The sequence below is a fragment of the Perissodus microlepis genome, chromosome 16 (genome assembly GCF_051167445.1).
Source record: "Perissodus microlepis isolate ML-2025 ecotype Zambia chromosome 16, ASM5116744v1, whole genome shotgun sequence".
In the NCBI taxonomy this organism is placed as follows: domain Eukaryota; kingdom Metazoa; phylum Chordata; class Actinopteri; order Cichliformes; family Cichlidae; genus Perissodus; species Perissodus microlepis.
This window is the reverse complement of record NC_140476.1, coordinates 6,462,961-6,484,491: the sequence shown is the minus strand read 5'-3', so window position 1 is coordinate 6,484,491 and position 21,531 is coordinate 6,462,961. Positions and strand designations below refer to the sequence as shown.

At 40.6% G+C, this 21,531-nt stretch overlaps 4 protein-coding genes across 6 annotated transcripts; 2 read left to right on the top strand and 2 right to left on the bottom strand.

The window, feature by feature from the left end:
- Positions 1–3,912: 3,912 nt before the first annotated feature.
- On the top strand, positions 3,913–5,620 carry asdurf (ASNSD1 upstream open reading frame). The gene is made up of 4 exons (XM_084908426.1): positions 3,913–4,103; positions 4,297–4,350; positions 4,514–4,589; positions 5,504–5,620. Exons 1-4 carry the CDS (start codon positions 4,029–4,031, stop codon positions 5,542–5,544), a joined length of 246 nt encoding a protein of 81 aa, XP_084764552.1. The 5' UTR covers positions 3,913–4,028; the 3' UTR covers positions 5,545–5,620.
- Positions 5,563–8,664, top strand: asnsd1 (asparagine synthetase domain containing 1). Its single transcript, XM_084908423.1, has 3 exons — positions 5,563–6,969; positions 7,199–7,380; positions 8,300–8,664. The coding sequence occupies exons 1-3, from the start codon at positions 5,563–5,565 to the stop codon at positions 8,544–8,546; spliced, it is 1,836 nt and encodes a 611-aa protein (XP_084764549.1). The 3' UTR covers positions 8,547–8,664.
- LOC146370291 (uncharacterized) lies at positions 8,657–13,928 on the bottom strand. 2 transcript variants are annotated; one of them, XM_084908424.1, is made up of 8 exons: positions 13,599–13,928; positions 10,815–10,904; positions 9,684–9,763; positions 9,476–9,591; positions 9,285–9,382; positions 9,084–9,152; positions 8,951–9,009; positions 8,657–8,777 (listed from the first exon to the last, which is right to left on the bottom strand). In XM_084908424.1, exons 1-8 carry the CDS (start codon positions 13,788–13,790, stop codon positions 8,657–8,659), a joined length of 825 nt encoding a protein of 274 aa, XP_084764550.1. In that variant the 5' UTR covers positions 13,791–13,928. The 2 variants fall into 2 exon arrangements, with proteins under 2 accessions (XP_084764550.1, XP_084764551.1); XM_084908425.1 differs by lacking the exon at positions 10,815–10,904.
- Positions 13,929–14,995: 1,067 nt separating this feature from the next.
- On the bottom strand, positions 14,996–21,470 carry cnot9 (CCR4-NOT transcription complex subunit 9). Of its 2 annotated transcripts, XM_084954586.1 has the most exons (8): positions 21,122–21,467; positions 20,779–20,964; positions 19,765–19,880; positions 17,898–18,007; positions 17,695–17,804; positions 17,487–17,585; positions 16,361–16,452; positions 14,996–15,905 (listed from the first exon to the last, which is right to left on the bottom strand). In XM_084954586.1, exons 1-8 carry the CDS (start codon positions 21,137–21,139, stop codon positions 15,737–15,739), a joined length of 900 nt encoding a protein of 299 aa, XP_084810712.1. In that variant the 5' UTR covers positions 21,140–21,467; the 3' UTR covers positions 14,996–15,736. The 2 variants fall into 2 exon arrangements, with proteins under 2 accessions (XP_084810712.1, XP_084810711.1); XM_084954585.1 differs by having other exon boundaries at positions 17,695–18,007; positions 21,122–21,470.
- Positions 21,471–21,531: the final 61 nt, after the last annotated feature.

Genomic DNA, 21,531 nt, shown 5'->3' with positions numbered 1-21,531 from the left:
GCTTTCATATTATACCACAAAGATCAAGTGCTTTACTTTTGTTGGGTTTGATGCAAATTTAGGGCTGTTGTTTTTATCCATTTGCAACACAAAACTTTGCACAAACTCAACTAAATCTTCCAGTTTTACCACCCCAGCCCTGCGGTGTTACGAAAGATTAAGTATGAAAACAAAAATGGACTCTGTGAAGCTCCTAATCTGTCTCAAGGTCAAAAACACCCACAAACACACTGAACGCAGTCCATCAAAATGACATGTGACGAAGCAGAGCCTCTTTGCTCTTTGTGGGAGGATCTCATTGCAGTTCTGTTGGTTACTTAAATCCTTGTTGCAAAATTACTCTAAAATCTGACGACCGGTTGCATCACATTCTGGAGTGTAGAAAGAACAACTGCAGCTTTGTGATGCATAAAAACAAATGCATCTCCAGAATTCTTTATAGGCGAGCATTCACGTCTAATTTGGCAAAGTATTGTTTACGATGTCCAAAATGCTTGTGATGTGTTTTAATGATCTTCATCTTCTTCCTTTCATAAATATTATTGCACTGGGTATAGTAGTATAAGCAGGAGATGGTCACTCATTTCCTGCTTATTTATAGGCATGAGAAAAGTTTATTCAAGGCTGGATTTCCGAGACAAATCAAAGAGCAGATGCCTGAGTTGGATCTGTCCAAAGGTTGCAAAACTGCTCCAAAGCACAATTCTACATTCAATGATACAGCTTAACCTGAGCAGAAATATAAAACCAGAAATTTACTGTGCCAAGCTAAGATGTAATCTGGTTCATAACCTCTTTAAATCTAATATTTGAGTTGTCTGTGATGCAAACTGTTAATTCGTGGTTTTAAAAGTTGCTAACTAGAAGTGGATGTTTTGTTTTTTTTAACTTTCTGCAAGCTGTGTAATTTGTTAATAATTTTATTATCTTATCCTTGTTAATACAAGCACCTTCCACTTAGAAGAAATGTGAATAAGATATTAATTTACTAGGTTATCGGTGTCCTGCTTAGGATTATATAAATACAATGCTCTCACTGGACTTTCATTTGGATATTACTTAGACAAGCACTGTCCACCTAAAATTTGTTTCAGACTAACTCTGCACTTGTATGGAAATAGCACAGCTGCATGTCTGTGGTCTCCTCCCACAGGACAATGTGTCCTCCTGCACCTTAAAACAGCTCGAGGAATATAACAAAAACGTCGTACCTACCACCAGTGTCACCAGCAGCCACTCTGATGCCACACTTTAGTTTTGGACTCAGCATTCATGTTTGCATTTTTTCCTTCTCCATGTTTGTTTTCTTGAGTTGGATGTCTATGGAGACCTAAGGTATCAGATAACACTAGTACAGTATTGCACAAAGCTGCTGCAGCTCAATTAACTTTAATTGTATAAAAATAAAGACTGAATATAGACAAGGGGGTGAAACGAACCCTTGCAAAGACAAGTCAAAGAGTGAGAGGGCTTTGATATTGATGCAATTAATAAACTGCAAAGAGGCCATGATGGAGAGGTATATTTCAGTAGCTCAGATTAGAGAAGATAAAGCAGTTGGCTACGGCTCCTTGTCTCAGCACATTCCTCAATCAAACTGGACACAGCTCTAACTTTGAGCCTTATCGAAATCTAGCTGGATGACTTTGAAAAATATTAACCTACTAAAAGCTTATTATGGAGGGTGAAACTAATCAGATAGACCAAAACTGTTTTTTGCAGCAGGTTGTAAACTTGTTTATTTCTGCTGTACAGTTGGGAGTCTATGTGACTTGACTAATTTGTTGAGGAAGTCTCAAGTGGCCACTAAAGGAACTACAGTTTTTGGCCCTAGAGCACCACCCTGCATTCCAGAAGACCCAAAGGGGATCCCCCTGAAGACGCCACCCCCCGGGAGGTCCTGTGTTTAAGAATACTTTGGTGGTTTTGATGTTGAGTTTTGCCATGATAACTGGTAATTACTAACAAATCCACTAATTTACAGACACAAAGAGAATCAGTGCAGCTTCTTTTAGCCCAGGTTCCTTCCAGTGGATTAATCCAGCCCTAAATTTAACTCTTAATGTGTGATCCAAGCAGGTTGGAGGTTGACTTATTTTAGGACGAAGCTCTGTGAATGCACATGAAAACAAATGCAGTGCATATGCATACTGTGCTGTCTCATTGCATGAGGGAGCAAAACTGACAGCGACAGGTAACATAAGCACGTATTTTGAGCCGGGTGATGACAATAGGAGCTTCAGTTCCTTTGTGATCTTTTACAGAGCGCCCAACCATCTCAAAGCCTGCACACACTGAGCCGCTACAAACAGATTACCAGCTCCACTATTAGTGGGCCGCTGTGTCAGGTAGCTGTCATCAGCGGTCAGGCGGCTGCTCTGTCATTTTGTGGTCATGTGACCTGCAGGTACGTCTGTCCCTGAAGGGATTCCGGGATGTGCAACAACAAGCTGTGTTTACATCAGCTAAATTTGTACTCCTGGATAAAAATATGAGGATGACCTGCCTCTTGTGGCCCAAAGTTGTCTCACATTTACCAGCCACAGCTAAAGAAGGGATCCAGGTGCAAGATGGGAAATCTCTTATTCATCTATTCTTTATGCTTCTCCTCTTTTTTGTGCTCTGTTGCAATGAAGGTGTTAAAGAACAGCTCAGTCGTATTTCAATAAAATCTGATAAAATCCAAATACCTGAGGCATGGCTCTTGAGGTCTCAAGGTCACAACACCTGATACAGAAAGATGACCAACCATCTGAGTGACCAAAGAAACAATGGTCGTAATCACCGTTTTGGGAGCACAACAAGGCTGCGGTCGGTTTAGTTTTTGTGGATATAAGGCCAAAGAGTTTTATATGTGCCTGACAACTCCACCACAGAAAAATAAACATCAAGGGTCACAGTCTGGCCGGCTGTGGCAACCTGTGGCCGCTGTTCCTGAAAAGACAGCCCTCGCTTTCAGGGAATGAGACTGCAAACATCTGACAGCTGTTTCCGATCAATAAGGCATTGCAGCTGAGTGGACAGCGAAGCAACGTGAGGCTTCAGGCAGGTGTGTTTGTCAAGTTTAAAAGGTGCTTGACCGGCTGCTGAAGTAAAAATCAGCACTGATTTTGTTTTTATCAGCAGTGGACTTATGCATGAGCTCAGACTGTCACAGCAACCCAAGTGTGTCTGCTGTGTGGGGCAGGTTGACATTTGTGGTTCTAATTGAGAGAAAAGTGACAGTCATACCTAGACCTCACTTTCCCCGGGCACATTCTCCAGCTCTTTTAGGGCGGTCCAAGCCTGCTGAGAGACATAATCGCTCCTTCATGACCCGGGTCTATTGAAGGGTCTCCTACCAGTAAAAAATAAATGCCTAAAACACTTCACCTAGGAGGAATCCAGGAGGCATCCTCAGTAGGCTCCAAACAAGGCTGACTTTGATAAAAGCCTAGTGAGATGAACATAGATAGACAGCCATGTTTAAGTGAATGGACTTTGGATTATTTTGAAACTGACTGGTTTTGGTGCACATTAAAATAATGTTAATTAGATAATGCTTCAAGGTAAGTGCCAAAACAAATGCCAGGGGTTTCAGGCTGGCTACCTTTGGAGGTTGAAGAAAGTCTTGGAAGCTTGTGGTGACCCAATGATGTATATGGTGCATCCAAGTGCATTGTGGGATGGCAAACATGGCATGAACAAGCATATAAAAAACATAAATAAATAAAAGAAGGAATCATATCATATTTAAGTGGTTTGCTCTGGTAAAAAAAAAAAAAGAAAAGAAAACAAAAAGAAAAAGTAAAAAAAAAATTAGACCATGCACAAATTAATATCTGTATTTTTTGATACAGATGAATGATTCAGTTGAATGGCTATATCACCGCCCACCAGCAGGAGGCAGTATAGTTCAAACTGTGTGAACCTTCAGCACCCGGAAAAGCTTCATTCTAGTTAGACGCATGAGCTTACTCTGTATGAACCGGGTTTGGTTTTATTAATAAAAACTCTGGACAGTTTTTTCTACGTTTCTTCGCACCATCATGTCTTCAAAAAGCTGCAGCAGTGACGAGCAGTTTGAAGGACAGGCCGCAGTAAAAGAAGAACTGAACAAGAAGGTAGCGTTAGCCCAAACATGCTAATACGGCTAATGTGGCTGTTACAGACCACCGGATGTCTCCCAAATACATAGACTTTTGGTTATTTTCGTTATATATAATTATTCTGCCGCTTCTGTTAGCTTTATGTGTCTTAACAGATTCGGATAGTTTAGTTTTTATCGGTGAAGTTTTCCGTGTTGCCAATTTACAGATTAAAGAGCAGAAGGTTCTTGTGGACGAGCTCTGCAATCTGAAGAAAAACAGGGTAAGTGGAGGAAGTGGAAAAGTCTCAAAATTCATTAGATCACATCATTATCTGTGCAGTTATGATGGGAAACACGCAAATCACATCCCTATGTTGTCAGGCTGGTGCAGTCATGTGTTTTGAAAGTGTACATGTGGATTAATTTGATTGTTTCCCCCCTCAGAAAGTCTACATCCAGCAGAGGAACAGTAACATCTTCTTCGTGGGAGAGAGAAGTCAGACACTCACTTCGTGCAAAAGTAAGATGATAGAAATGTCTCTGGTTGAGAGGTGAAAACTTCCGTGGTGGAAGTAAAGATGAACAAAAATTCTAAAAAAAAAAAAAAAAAAAAAATTGACTGAGAGTTTATTATTTTTGAAAAATGTGATACATCATGTGTCAAACACGGTAGAAGCCAAAAACAGATTTATCCCGCTTTGTTTATTTTTTAACATCCATCCATCCAATCGTTTTCTGCTGCTATCCAGGATAGTGGGAGACTGGGGGCAGTAATCTAAGCAGAGAAGGCCAGACCTCCCTTCCCTGAACACCTCCACCTGCTAATTTGGAGGAAGACCAAGGCGTTTCCAGGCCAGCTGAGAGATGTGATATCTCCAGTCTGTCCTGTATCTATCCCAGGGCCTCCTCTTTTAGTACATGCCCAGAACATCTCGTCCAGTCCAGAGTTGTTCTGAACAAAACTCCATTAGATTTTCAAGAATATGTCGATCAAACTTCAGGCGTCGTTATCAAGACAAGCTAAAGATTGAAAAGTCACCGGCATCACTGTGGGATTGTTTCTGAGCTGCATTGTTTATTTTAAGTTTATGCATCAGAAACTGCTCAATAAAGGACTTTATTCAGACGTAGGTTTGAGAAATATTTGCAGTGAGGTAAAAACAAACACTGGAAATGTTGGAAAGTCTTGTTATTCTTGGTTGTGTCAGTGCTTGGCTGTTTTTGTGTGTTCTGTCTTTGCTGGCTTTTCCTGTATTTGCTCATTTTGAATTTGATGCCAGTAAAGTTGGGAACAGGGTCCCCCTTTTTTTTTTTTTTTTTTTTTTTTTTTGTTAAATAATTAAACACTCAGCAGCGTGTTTTATGCCATAATAGGCCTACAGTGAAGGCACAATGTTATGGCATCATGTAACTAGTGCATTGTTCTGTTTCCAGAGGAGCTCGATTATATGAAAAAGGAACTTCAGGATATCTGAGGCCACAGCAACGCCGCGATGTGTGGGATCTTCTGTGCGCTGAGTCTGGCGTCCGCTCACTCTCAGTGGAATCAAAGAGTTTATGAACATTTAAAAAGGAGAGGGCCCAATTCGAGCCGGGACCTCGCCATCACAGGCTCAGATCTCAGCTATTGCTGTTTATTCTCTGCTCACGTTCTTCACATGAGAGGTCTCCTCACTGCTCAGCCGCTTCAAGACACCGCCGGAAACATCCTGCTGTGGAATGGAGAGATTTTCAGTGGCCTGCCGGTGACGCCAGAGGAGAATGACACCACGGTTTTAGCTCAGCGGCTATCATCCTGCAATGCCCCTTCAGAGATTCTCACTGTCCTGTCTGCTATTCGTGGACCATGGGGGTTTGTTTACTACCAGAAGGCAGGAGACTACCTGTGGTTTGGCCGAGATTTCTTTGGTAGGCGGAGCTTATTATGGACATTTGACGCAGAGGCCGGCGAACTGACTCTAACTTCTGTGGCTGCTCACACTTCTGGTCCCAAACAGTGCGTGTGGCAGGAAGTCCCGGCAGCTGGTGTGTTCAGGGTTAACCTCAAGGCGGCAGCAGAAGCTGGCTGTGTGGCATTTGAGGTTTATCCTTGGGCTCATGCAGAAAGTGATGTCAGTAATGACACCATACCTCAGGTGTTGGAGTCCATCCCGAGAGGTTGCAGTGCTGTGATGAACCAGTCGGGTCTTGAACTCTCTTCACCTGTTCCATCTATGAATGTGTCTCTTCCAGAAACATTAAATGATACAGAAATTCACTCAAACTCATGTCTGTCTGTGGAGGATCTGGAGAAGCTGCTGGGCAGTGAGGAGAAAACTGATGAGGTGAATCATCTCATCGACGTTCTCAGTGAGGCAGTGAGGAGACGCGTTCAGTCTCTACCTTTCAGGGCTCTAAACCTCTCTCCTCCTGCTATTGACTGTGCTCGTGTTGCCATACTTTTCTCAGGAGGCATTGATTCAATGATCCTGGCTGCTTTAGCTGACCGTCACGTACCTGCACACGAGCCTGTAGACCTGTTGAATGTGGCCTTTAAACTACAGGAGCCCAAAAAACAGAACGAGTCCTCGAGAAAGCCCAAAAATAAGCCCATAGATTTAAAAGCTGATTGGGGAAATTCCCAAGTGTTTAGCCCCTTTGACGTTCCTGACAGAATCACTGGAAGATCTGGGCTCAGGGAACTACAAGAACTGAACCCTGAGAGGAAGTGGAACTTTGTGGAGATTAACGTAACGCAGGAGGAGCTGCAGGAAAAGCGCCTGGAGCGCGTCTGTCACCTGGTGCATCCGCTGGACACTGTGCTGGACGACAGCATCGGCTGTGCTGTTTGGTTCGCTGCAAGAGGAGTGGGATTCATCGCGGAGGGAAACCACCAGAGGCCATTCACGTCGTCGGCAAAGGTGACAAAGAGTGGAGTTTTAATTTGATGAAACTTGTCGTTTGAGGAGGATTCTCAGGAATAAAAGAGTTTGGGTAATAAATGGTGTTAAAGGCCAGTTTAAGATAGATTAGGATTATTGTGAGCTTTGAATCATGTAAAGCTAGAAAAATACAGAGCTGGTGGAAAGCAGAATTATTCCACATTTAACTTTAAAAACTTGTTATCAGAGACGTTTCTGATTTGTGCAGGTCATTTTGACCGGAATCGGAGCAGATGAGCAGCTGGCTGGTTACTCCAGGCACCGAGTCCGGTTTAAGACCTCTGGACACGAAGGCTTGATCCAGGAGCTGGCCATGGAGCTGGGCCGGATCTCCTCCAGGAATTTGGGCAGAGACGACAGAGTGATCGGGGACCATGGAAAGGAAGCTCGGTAGGTCTGCAAGTGAAGCTTGTTTTGTCTGTGTGGTGGGTAAGATGTTTATTTTAATGAATCTGGGGTCTTTATAACATCCCATGTGTATCCTTGATGTCTAACAGATAGGTGGAGTTTTCCTTCCTGATGTTTAAAAAAGAAAAAAAAGAGCACGGCTTTTACTATTTTTTATCATGTTTTTAAAACATTTTACTGCCACCTGCTGTCAGTAAGCGGAACCATTCAGGGAAAAACTGAAATGAAAACAACTTGAAATAATATTTTTGTTCAAGTCTGGTTTAAATTTAAGCAGCATGCCGTTTCTGTTTGAAGGATGTGCCGTCCGTTTCTGTGAATTTTCTACAGGTGGAGATTTTAAACTGAGGTGTCTGTACACTGATAATGAAGCTAAATACCACACTTTCATAGCTTTAATATGAGGTTGTAAACTGGAATGGGTTTTGAAATTCTGGCCGATATGCAAATTATATTTAAAAAAAAAAAAAAGCTTTATTATGATAAAGTCTCAGCTTTTTTTTCCTCTAAGTTTGAGCTCTTTATATACCCGAAGTGGAATAAATGTCCTCTTATTTGCAGCTGGTATAAGTTTTATTTGTCAATAAGTGCAAAGAGCACAACAAATTGTGCTCTTTGGGAATTTTTAGTGTAAATAAACATTTTTGCCAAATTATTATTAATTTTTTCATTTAATCACATAATTGAACTGAGAGGCATGAACAGTTAATACAGCTCCCCTCCACAGCACTCTGTAAGGTGGCTAAAAAAAATCACAGTGGGTGTTTTATCTCTTGTTATTCTTAAAAAATTCATGTCACGTATGAAATCATGACTGGTGTACTGGTTGAAACTGCAGCTCAGTGTAGAATTTATTTTGAGCACCGCAGATTAAAGGCGCTCTCCTCTGTGGACTCTGCAGGTTTCCGTACTTGGACGAAGACGTGGTGAGCTACTTGAATTCGCTTCCCGTGTGGCAGAAGGCCGATCTGTCGCTTCCTCGAGGAGTCGGTGAGAAACTCCTCCTGAGGATGACAGCAAGGCGACTGGGCCTCGGTCAATCGGCCGTCCTGCCCAAGAGAGCCATGCAGTTTGGCTCCCGCATCGCAAAGATGGAGAACAGCCGCGAGAAGGCCTCGGACAAATGCACAAGACTCCACATTGTTTAGATTAATAAAATAACATTTATAGAAAAGATTCATCATAAACTTAAAGGTGTATTTACAGTCACACACGATAATTTTCTTCTTGGATCAGTTTAAAAAAAATAAACTTCCTTTTACACCATGTACGACTCAACTTCCTGAAGTTTTTCTTTGAAGTACAGATCACATTCAACATATGATGGCAAGTTTCCAACATCAAAACGCCCAGAAATTTCCTGAATGTAAACAGGTTTCCTGAAAAAAAAAAAGAATACAACAGTCTGCCATCATCTAAGCTTGAGTGTCATTTAAGTATATGAAAAATACAAGAACAGATTCAAAATGAAACCCTGATTCCTTCTGAAACACACAAAAAGCTGAAGTTATTTATTTGGAGTAAAACTCAGATTTCTCTCAGCTGAAATTACCTCGGGATGAGCCAAGACACAAAGTTTCCGGGAGCGTCTTTCTCTGTGATTGGAGCATCCTGTGGAAATATTAAGCTTCTCGTTAATAATAAAAACATAACTTAATTGTGGAGTGTTGGCTTATTTCGTTTACCTTCTTTTCCTCGAGGAAAGTGTCCAACAGAGGAAGACTTCTTTTTGAAAACACGTAGAAACAAGGGCACTGAAAACCAAAAATAGTCAGCTCTGCTTTCTGAGTCTGAGTAGTAAAGTTCCATCTTTCATTTACAGTCTTTAACCCTAAGATCCCTGAGTGTATATTTTACCACATTCTGACCATTTGTGTTGAACTTACTGCTCTCCTGGACTTTGTCTCTGAGGGAAGAGGCTTCTCCTTCATACAGAGGACACGAAGATCAGTGTCTGCCTCCAGGATTCCATATTTCTGGGTTTCTGAACACACAAACATAAAATACAGAACTAACTGGGAAGAAGACGCAAAGCCACGGCTGATGTTGGACACGTGAACAGCTTTATTAACCTCACCCTCGTCTCTGCACTGATACGACAGCACAAGGCAGCTGTCTTCACACTTTGACTGGACATCAGAGAACCTCTCTTTAACTTTCCTGAGGCTGAAATCTTCTTTGAAGAGGGTGTCACTGTTCAGGATGGACAGGGAGAGAGCTACATCTCAGAGCTGTTTACACACTCAAAACTACAGTTTACCATGAGCTAAGGAACACAAACTTACCCTCCGATAACTATGACATGATCTTCTATGTTAAAGTGCTTCACAGCGAGCTGCAGGCAGGCCACGGCGCCCAGTCGTTCCTGGTGAAGGACAAATCAGTCCAGTTAATCAACCAGATCTGAGAAGAAAATCCCTGCCTGACATCGGAATCAACAGCTTACTTAATGTACAAGAGCTTCAGCATATTTAATGAAACTATGCAAAAGTTTACCTTCATTAGATTACTGTTACTTTCCCGTAAGCACGCTGCGTTACTGCGTTACTAAAACCGTGATTTTTTTTGCGAGAGTGTCTCATGACAATGACGTAAGCGAGTGCGACATTCGTGGCAACAGTGCAGGAGAGAGTATGACCGTGCAGCGTTTAAAGCGTGGAAGTACTGACCTTACTTTGAGTTTGATTCCGTAAAAAGTGACAAAAACATTATCGTTCGCTGCTCACTGCGTGGGAAGAAAACTTCTTTTTACGGCGAAAAAACCCCTAAACGTCCGAGCAAGCACCAAATACGCTGCCGCTGGAATGTGAAATTCACAGAGAAACTGCCAAATTCTTCCACTGACTGCTGCGGCACACCTGCACCAGGGCAAACCTCCGCATGCCCCACTCCTGCTATACAGGTGAAAATAGAGCAACAGGACCGCTGAGTCTTTGATTTTATTTATTTTCTGCTGTGTTTTACGTGCATCTATTTGAAAGAGTGAGTGTAAACAAAAACTATTTTATTTTATATGCTGGAATATGCAGAAAATAGGTTTAAATGTTAAACAAATTTCTTCCAGTCAGAGAATGTTGCATATAATTTAATGTTTGCTTGATGCATAAAGTTAAAAGATTAAAACTAATAAAACAAGTTTTAAAAAGAGACTTTTTCATTTGATTACATTTTATATGATGGATTATGCAGAAAAAGTAGAATTGGGCTGAAAGATCTATTGCTTTATTACGTATTTAGGGGATAAATCATGTTTTAAAAAGTAACTAATTACTTTTGAAAATAAGTAATCAGTAAAGTAGCAGGATTACTTTTTTCAAGTAACTTGACCAACACTGCTCAGCACTGCGGGGCATGTGTAAAAAAATCTTTAGATTACAGGTCAGAGGACGGTATGGAAGCGGAGTGTAAAGGATTACATCATTGCTTGTCGTCTGGTCGCTGAGGATCTGGACATTTGTGAAATTTGTTGCCCATTCTTCAAACGCCCTGAGGTACAGAGTGTTGGTCTGTGGAGATCAGCAGAGGATAAGAGTGGGTCACAGACCTGCACGTTACTGATGAAGGTAGAAAATATCTTAACTGTAAACAGAACATTTGAAACAAGGACAAGACCAAAGCATTATAAGCAAACTTTAATCATTACATCAGAAGAGAAGGTACTCACTACGTGATTGTTGTCACATTGTCAACTATAAATAGATCAACAATCAACAATAACAGAACAACAGTGAATCAATGTTATTTCAATGTCAATGTCAGGTTTCATCAGTATTTTAATGTTGTTTCAACATTGATATTTCATTGACATTTCAATCCTGACGATTCTGATGGATCAGATGAAAAATCAACATCAGTTCAATGTCTCCTTGCTGTCTGGGCTGTGCCTAACATTTTATCTCTATCTATTTGACTAACATGTAAAGTGAATCAGGGAACTATCTTTGATGTGTTTGTCCACCATTGTTGGGAAGGTTACTTTTAAAATGTATTCCACTACAGATTACAGAATACATGCCCGAAAATGTATTTTGTAACGTATTCCGTTACGTTACTCAATGAGAGTAACGTATTCTGAATACTTTGGATTACTTAACATATTATCATGCTTTTTTACAACTACATGAATGTACTATTGCTGTGTGATTTATTAGTATTACTGAAGGTTACTCGCCATACCAATACCAACTAGATATTTAAATCTTAATATAAAATGAGTAACAGTAGGGTGGACATTAGGTAAGGCTGCACTTTTTGCAGCGATCTCGTATAGAAAACTATTCCGCGCGTATTTATAACAGGTCCGCGGCTCTGAACCGCAGTAAAGGGACCTCTGGCTAATACGTCGGGTTTGTGTCGGGCTCATAGCCGAAAACTAGCTTTACTTTGTTGTCTGGGTCAACAGAGAGAGGAGTTGAAAGGCTGCTCCAACGGAACTCATTGTTTCGGAGGAAAACACGAAAAAAGCCGAGTCTTAATAGCTTACTTACAACTGGGCTCGTCAGGCACTCTTTTTAGCTGCAGTGGTTATTATTATATTTACATGCTTCCAGCTCCCGTTTCTGCTCGGTGACAGCTCGTACTTTTCGTCTCTCCTTTTTCTCCCTCCCTGGCGCTCACAGACACATAACTGGTATGGCAGTCCATTCTCCCTGCAGCACTACTCTGCCCATAAGGCTACATTCTTTAGGGCGATGCCTGTAACACTCTCCCCCTTTGCTTTCATATTAAATAATTTTAAAAAATATTTCTTCACGTCATTATGAGACGCAAGATTGAGACAGGCATTTGAGCCTCTTAATGCGTGTTTTGTTTGGCTTTCCACCGACGTGGAATTACCAAAATAGAGGGGATAGCCTAACATATGAAACAGGAAGAGACCGCGTGTAATCCCTTTATTTCAACAAAGTAACTGTATTCTGAATACCACTTTTTTAAACGGTAACTGTAACGGAATACAGTTACTCATATTTAGGGATGGGTATCGAAACCCAGTTCTTGTTGAGAACCGGTTCCCACTGTTTCAAATCCTTGGAATTGTTTGCCATTTTTGCAAACGATTCCCTTATCGATTCCAGTTGCCCCGAATGACGTCACCACGTTGCGGAGCGTCATTTACCTGGCAGGAAACACGGCGCCTAAGCGGCTCAAACGCTCAAAAGTTTGGTTATATTTTCCGAGAACGGATGACAACAGGGCAACTTGCAATACTTGAAAAGTAGATATTTCATTTAAGGGAGGAAACACTATATAACACGCGATAACCTCAAATGAATGTCGTGTTTTTAATTCCGCTCCGGACTCGTGAATCTCCACCCAGCAGCAGAGGTAACGTTTGCACATCCTCTCCCATTAATGCGGCAGGTAAAAAAATCAACTAACAGTGCATATTATGTTAGCGCGATCTGCCTTATTACAAAACCTGCCATTACTGTGCATTTAGGTGACCATGATGAGAGAGACAGACAGAGTCTGGCTGGCTCAGATGCTGGCAGTTCTTGCTGCAGTCTACCGGTAGCGTCTCCTTTCAGGCCAGGATAGACGAATGTCACCGAGCAGTGACTAAGTTTGAGGTAAAAGGCTTGCACCCATTTGCCACAGCAGATGCCCCGATTTACGGTAAGTGAATGTGTTTAATTGTAGGCAGGGACATTACTGGATATTCTTGTGTAATTGCTACAGAATAATTTATGTTATACTTTGTTATTGCTACAGAAGAATATTTATTTTATTATTTTACATTTACAATTTTTTTTTCCTGGGGACCCTGTGACACCCCATTAAAGAGCCATAGGCTGGATCTCTTAAGATCTCACTGTTGGGTTTGTAAAGCCATGTTACTCCTAAATTTCTATCTTGTTCAAAGAGAAGATATAAAACAAAGTTCTAAGCTAATCGACCTTAGTGTTCTCCTTTTTAAAAAAAAAAAAAAAAAAAAAAAGAATCGATAAGAGAATCGATAAAGAATCGAATCGTTAAACAGAATCGAAAATGGAATCGGAATCGTGAAAATCTTATCAATACCCATCCCTACTCATATTTTGTATTTTAAATACGTAACGGCGGTACATGTATTCCGTTACTCCCCAACACTGTTGTCCACACATATTCAAACCTGGTTTATCATTTTAACAGTTACGCAGAGTCGGATCAGATTCCTGTGAAATGGAGTCAGTTATTGGACCTAGTTACTGGTTATTTACCACGACATAGATGGTGTCCACGGAGCCGGACACTGTCAGCGCGTGGATCCAGCGTGAGCTCAAAGGGCACCGACCGACGGGCAGCAGCGGCTTGGCTACGTGCGCCAGGTGGGCGAACCTTCCGGTGGTGTCCGCCAACACATCTCTCTGGAGCCTGGTTCCGTACCCGGCGGCGAGAATCACGGCTTTCATTTGAACTCTGTAATCCGAAGGGCTCCCGGCGAGCTGTCAGGTGCTTTACGGGGAAACTCAACGGCACATTAGCGGGTATAAACCGAGAGAGCAAAGTTTGATAACGGTCCATAGATCAACTTCTGAATATTCTCGCGAGGTTAGCGTCCAACTAATGGCAGGACGCTAGGTTTTTTTTTAAGAACTTTATTTATAATCAACAGTATAACATACAAGGCACCATCATTAATCCGAATATGTAATATCCTCGGTTGAGCGTTACAACGACAAAAGAGGAAGAAAAAAAACAAAAACAAAAAACAAAAAACAATAAACACAAAGCCAAAAAGAGTTGGCACAAAAAGAAAGAACAGTCATTGAAGGATTTAAAACCAAAGGCAAAAATTTATATGAACAAAAAAGGGCAATCATGATCATTAAATAGGGAGGTTTCTTTTTTAACATAGATTAAACTTGTTAAATAATACAATAAGTTTATGAGCTTTCTTGTTATTCACAAGTTTCGGCGATTTAGCCCAGAGTTTAAAGTCATTCAGCCATCTGTTTATACATGGTTTAGCTTTAAAATATCTGCATTTGTGAATAAAAATTTTTCCCAGTAACAAAAACGTCCTAATCAACAAGTCAAAATCTGCATTCTCAGCAAGTATTCCAAATTTTATTACAGTCACCATCAAATGTGGTAACTGAATTCTCCTGAACTGTAGCCAGCTCCACATGTCAATCCAGAAGGGGTGCACTGATTCACAGTAGAAAAACAAGTGATCCAGACTTTCAATATCATTGTCACAAAATGTGAAGGTGTTCACATCTAAGTTAAATTTCCGTCTTAAGAATTCATTGGTTGGATGAACCTCATTTATGATTTTAAAGTTAACCTCTTACTTTAGGGGAAAGAGGAAGTGAGATATACTTTCTTCTTATCGCCTTAACCTCCATGGTGGATCCGTACTGTCTCCTCAAACACGGAGACCATCGCTTCCAGTTGCTACTTTCTAAATTAAAAGTAATTCTCCGAGGAATTTCACTGTAAATAAAGGTTTGTAGGATTTTAGCTGTTAAACAACAAAGCCGCAAATAATGGAACCATTTCAATTAAAAAACTCAATAAAAAGTGCTTGCAGTCATATTATTGAGCTATAGATTGACAGTCAAATTCCATACATAGTCTAATCACACATAAAGGGCACTGCCAGGGGCAGGAGTTCGGTGTAAAATTGTTTATTTGTGAAATATTGCCAACAAGTGCATTCCAGCTCAGAGATTTATTCAGAACAGAAACCTTTTTTTTCTTTACACAAATGTGCCAGCAAATGTACAGAATATCACTGTATTACTAAACTGCTGCACATACCAGTGTGCACATCTGGAAGTAGTCCAATTAGAAACACAACAAACAAGAGTATGTATGTAATGTGGGATGTAACTGTAGGATCCAGTGATAGCAGGAGGATATTTACAGCCAGTACCATCTTATTTTAATTTACCAGTAATCTGTGGTGATAATTATGGCAAAATGTATTTGTAGTTACTGCAGCAATAGACACATTTTATTATTAGTTTGTCTGTTGTTTCATATAAAAGGAATGCATTTTAATGCATATTTATTTACTTTCTAAAAAGTAAACGTCGGTTAATTTCGCTGTTAACAGAAATGCAGGAGTGTTATGGTTTTCCTTTTTTCAACCGCAAAATCTCCTACCTAAACATTTCTTTATCAACCTGTTTCAAGGAAAACATCAGCCTATGTATCATTATTGGATTTTCAAATATTCACAAAAGTCTTGGAAATCCTACAGTCTGGGTTCCTATAAAGAAGAAGATGTGGAAAAATAAATGACCCAAAAGCAAAAATATCTTCTTCCATCATGTTGTTTACTTTTCAGTCTTAGCACCACATGTGACAGAATACAAATTCAAGTCCGTTTGTGTCTCCTGTGAATTCTTCACTGCGGGGCCAGCGGGATGCCCCGGGCGTCGGTCACTTGGCCCTCCTGCAGGTTTTTGACCAGCTGAGCCAGCCAGCGTTTGGTGGTGGTGTCGTCCTTCAGCACCTGGGCGAAGGTGCTGTCCTTCAGCTGGTCGGGTAGACACTGACGGAGTGCCTCTCTGGCTCTGAGGAAGGAACAACACAAAACCTCCTTTTAATATCACTTCAAATGAAATTGAACTTCAAACTTGATGAAAACACTCAATGAAAGTGCAGATATATCTTTCCAAATAATTAATGTCAGGTTAAAAAGAAGAGTAAGGCAAAAACAAAAAATCATCAGAATAAACAAAAATATAATTGTCCTAAACGATGAACAGCTTCAACATGTAGTGCATTTTTCTGTCTATGTAGCTATTCCCAAGTGTTTCAAGCAAAGCTGCAGCTATTACATCTAATACAACCTGTTACCATGAACTGTTTTTACACACATAAACATCTCATGGTGTAAAAACTACCAGTGTATTTTTGCAATAGCTTCTCCTAGTGGCAAGCTGATTGAAGTCTTCAAACAGCGAAGCCAGTGTTATACAGAACTCGCAAGCACACAATAAACTGCAACAGAGTAAAGATGCTGTACCTGAGATTATCTGAAAGGCGAAGGTAGCAGCGGACGACGTGCTTCAGCAGCCGAGCTGAAGGTTCTTTGGAGAGCTGCAGCACCATTTTACCCTGAAGATGCAAACATGATGGAGACAACAGCTACAGTTACATCCAGCAAACAAAGATCCCGACCCACACGCCACAAATCAACAAATTATTATTTAAAGAAAGCACTCAAACTACATTTGAGTTAAAGGTCAGTGTGAAAGCCTCAGGAAACTCTTGTTAATGTCTCGATTTATTTGACTTTTTTCCCTCCTAATGATTTCACCAGGTTGCCCACACCTCACAGTTTGAGAACCACCGAACTGGATCAATATTTTTATTCTGACTGAAGATTAAAGTTCAGCTGTGAACACGTGACAGGATTTTACAGCGTGCTGTTTACACATCAAAGGTAATGAATGTGACATGGGCTTATTTTCTTCTGTCCTTGGTACATTTATTTGATCAGCTCCCTGTAGATGGATTACATAAATCAAATCAGTGGAGTGCAGTAAATATTGTTACTATGCTGCTCTCAACTTCTCAAGGGTTTATTTTTTAAAATTTATTTTATAGGCTCAATCATGTGACATGAACCATGCTGCATGCCACCGCAGCCTGGGCTAATTTGTGATGTCCGTGCCCAGTTGGGTTTTTAAAACACCAAAAAGAAACATAAACAAGAGACTCTAGGGTTCGAACTGCAGTGCAACGAACTGATTCCTTTTGAAAAATCAAGTTTAGTTTTAATATGAAGTTTACGTTCTGAAGTATTTCATTTGCTGATAATGACTGAAAATTAATTGTTAAACAAAATTTAACTGTGGACCATTTCTGCTTGGACATAGTTGACAGCGAAGTAAAGATATGACTTGATGCAGATTTTCTTCTGGTCAGTATGTAAAAAGCTTTGAACAGACAACTGGTTTTTAAACATCAGTCTGTGCCTGTTTATTCCGAACGGTTATCAAAAGTTTTTAATTCTGTCTGGACTTTTCAACAAATTACAAACAGAAATCAGTGAGACTAAACCATCTTCTTGTAATCGATGATGTGTCAACATGGCACAGAAAGTCTATCTAATCATGTCCATGCATATCTTTACAGCAAACACTTACAAGGATCATTGCCACATGGGAGAAACGCTCATAAGTCTGGCATATGTAAGCCAGCCCTGTGTCATCAAGCAGTATCTTCTGCAGTATGAAGGTAGCAACCTGAAAAAACAAACATGCGTATAAAGATTTCTCACTAGTAGGTGTCAATATTATGCTGCGGGCTATCTGTAAAGGTTTAGACTATTTTAAAAACAGAATAGCTCCGTACCGTCTTAGAGAGCTCACTTCCTGATTCCATAATGCGGAGACAAAGCGGGATGATTTCAGTTGTGAGAAGAAAGTTAATCACTTCTTGTTCATCTGTTTTGACCAAGGCACCTACATTAAGTACAAACAGACATCTTAATACCTGTACACACACACTTTGAATGATAAAAACTCTTTTCATAATACAATGAGAGGAAAGCATACCTATGACTCCAAGGCTGGTGAGGCGCAGGTACTCGAATGGGCGCGTTTTGCTCACAGTGTGCAAAAAGGGATAAAGGAAAAGGGGAATGTGGGCTGCGAGGAAAGCCGACCTGGCAAGATATTAAAAATTAAAAGAAAAATACTTTTAAATCAGTGTAACCACACTCATATCAAACACATATACCGTATTTTTCGGACCATAAGGCGCACTGTCGATTAACGGGTCTGTTTTCATACATAAGGCACACCAGATTATACGGTGCATCAAGCGAAACAAAACAGTCAGATAAGTCAAACTTTACTCAACTCATTCTTCTTGTTTCCTCCACTTCCGTACCATTGATCCATTAATGTTTAATTCTCTCACAGCTGCTCTTGTTTATATGTTGCAGTATATTAGTGACTAACCTCATATTGTGGATGGATTATCTCAGTTCTCCTGACTGAAGTTTGGTCTGTTTACAGCATCCTGCCACACGATTGCATTTGTTCTTAACCCTCATGTTAACTTTTATTGAGTGGAAAAAAGTTAGCGTTCATCCTCCAGCTTCACTGTGTTTTTGTTATGCTAACATAGCTGTGTCGCTAACGATCACAGCAGTGATGTTCGTTGGTTTACTGAAGTTGGACAAGCTGGTATTTAGTGATATGCACAGCTCGAAGCCGACCGGGAGGTTAAGGCACGATGTGCCTTGTTCCCCCCGGTTGTAGTGGGCCTCGACCTCCTGTTAGCTTCGAGATGGTGGGCAACAGACGTCTCTGAAAACGTCGGAGCACTTTTGCAAATATGTGATGTCTTGATAGACCGAGCAGATATTTGAGGTTTACACAGCTACATTCACGCCTGAAAATATCTTAAAAGTTTATTTTGTGACCCAGAAAAAGTAATATTAAAACTAACTAGCTGGCGCCATTGTTAGAAACGAATTGGCTGGGCCACGCTATGAATTCTGGGATAGGTTGGGTAACGAAGGATACACTGACTCGGCCTTCAAATGTGACCTGCGAAGGATACCAGTCTATTTTGTGAGATCTTGCAAAACGTTTGTGGGATCTCACAAAACTTCATCTTAATTTTTTTTTCTCCCATGTCCCTTGCAGGGCTCGGTATGGAAGTGATAGCAGAGCTGTACGTTTTAATTCTTTCAGAAATCTCTCAGTCAGAACATCCTATATCATGTTTAGATGGAAACTAGCGAGCTAACTTCCTGCTAACATCTAACTCTGTTAAATTTAATAAATTCTGTTTTCATGGACTTAATTGTTACACCTGGTAAAGCAGCAACACTGATTATTTTTATTAAAGATGAAAGAATTTAGACAGTTTTTAACTCTCAGTGATAACGCAGTGTTCATTTGACTGTGTGACCTGAAGAGGACGGAGTTTTGGACCCAGATACTCCGAGTCTGCGAGGCTCCTGACTACGGTAGCTGTAATGCTCTGACAATCCATCAAGCGGTGCGGCTTCGTAACTTACTAAAGTCGTACTAAAACATTTTGACAGATTTTTGAGCGCCATGTACCACATAAAATCGGTTCAGTAAGCACAACCAGAATTCATACATTAGGTGCACCGGATTATAAGGTGCACTGCTGATATTTGAGAAAATTAAAGCATTTTAAGTGCACCTTACAGTGCAGAAAATTAGGTATTTTCATTTAAGGCTTAAAAGCCTTGTTTGTATCAGTGAAAAGAAAAGATGAGGTAAAACATAAAAAAAAGAAGAAGCATGGTTTGAGTTTAGTTTTCTGAAATTCCTGATTGAAACAGAACAAATGAAGGCAAAGTGGATAAAACTCAATCTGCTCTGTAGTAAAGGTTTTTCTTTAGTATTACACAATTAAAGCTTCTAATTGTCCCCTTACCGTGTCTCTGGGTGTGAGGCAACACACTGCAGGAGTGCCAAGGCGTTGCACACTCTGTTAGACTGATGTGCTGTGAGTGTCGGTGGGTTAATGGATGGATAGATGTTCACTATTTCCTACAAAGAGAAAGGAATGCATCAATGGTGCACAGCAAATGACACTGGGCAAACAGAACTATAGAGATGATGGATTACTCTGTCATCTCTGTGGTATTAACTCCCAGGTATTAACTCAACAAGTGGTATAAACTCTAATGGTAGGTAGAGATAAAAAAACGCTTACAACCATTTCAAGACCTAGTGCCCTGGAAGTCTTATAATTCAGGTCAAGTTTTAAAATATACTAAGAGCTCTTAACAACAAGCAACAAGTACCAATGCAACATATTATATAAATAAAAATAAATATAGCAAAACAATTCAGAGTAATGAAGAAGGGTTTAGTAGCTCACTTCATGCGAGTGGTCTGTAAGGCCTAGCTGCTGTGCAAACATGGCATGACTTGTAGTCCCTGACACTAATGGTTGTGCTGAATCTTTGTAAAGCCTATGGCATAGCTTATGTAAGTAGCCATGTTGTCAACATCATTTATTTGTTTGTGCATTATGTGTTAATTAGTGTGTCTTCTGGTGTTTTATATGTGGAGCCAGCTGACAGGAACAAATAAAATGCTGGTACTTTATTACCTCTATATCTTTCTCCAGTAATTTGTTGACATTTGTGAATCCTTATATTGAGGAGATTCCTTATATTGAGGAGATGATCGTTATTCTGTCACTGAGAAATTCAAAAACTAAGATGAAATTAACAGGGGGAAATCTATAGTACTGGGTAGGCCAATCACAGTACGTGCTGTGGATGCTGTGTGTATTAAATTTCTAGAAGGGTGCATGTCCAGTTATGCCATAGGGTTAAAGATTCAGGTTTGTGGTTCCGATGTAGATTTGAAGCATAAAAAAAAAAAAAAAAAAAAAGATCCTGATTTCCATCTGGTAGAGAGAGGCAACAGATCTTACCTGCAGGAGAGCAGCGATAGTGCCACAGGAATGCCAAAGCATCGGTGCCAGGTCTGGCACAGATTCGCGTTTCTTGCTGAGCTCCAGCAGGGCATTCTCTCTGGTCTCTGGGCTGGACAACTCATTGATCCACTGGTAGATCTTTTCCCGGTCTACCTGAGCCAGGGCTGTGACATTAGATACAGCCTGTAAAAGGCAAAATGAGTTTAAAAAGCATGTCGTCTTGGGTCTGTGTTTGAGAATGGGTGGTCGATGTTTAATGTAAATCAAACAAAAGGATGAGGAAGCTCCATGTTAAGACGGGTCGAGACTTCAAAGCAAAGTAAGGTGAAATTACACTCACCGCTCCCGTTGCAAGCATTCTCCGAAGCTCTTTCTGGCGTCTTTATGTTGTTATAAACAACTAAATTTGATTAAGTGTGGTGAACGTGGTTGCAATGCAAGTAAGTTGGCGTAACTAGCACAAAGCTAGCCCGAGCTGGCTGCTAAATGTCCTGGCCTATGAAGACAAGTACCCGTGTACATTAACATAACTTCAAATTCGCCGAAATAAGGGGAAAGGGAACACTAGCAGTCTAATTTGTGCGCTTTAAACCACACTAATTAGCTCAAAACTAAACGTAATTCATACTAAAACTAAAGCGAGGCTTAGCTTGGCAGACCCGTGGACAGCCTTGATACAAATAACTGAAATATCGCGAGATGAAGATCCTCGGTCATTACTTCCGTTGTAAATTTTCACATTCCCGCCAT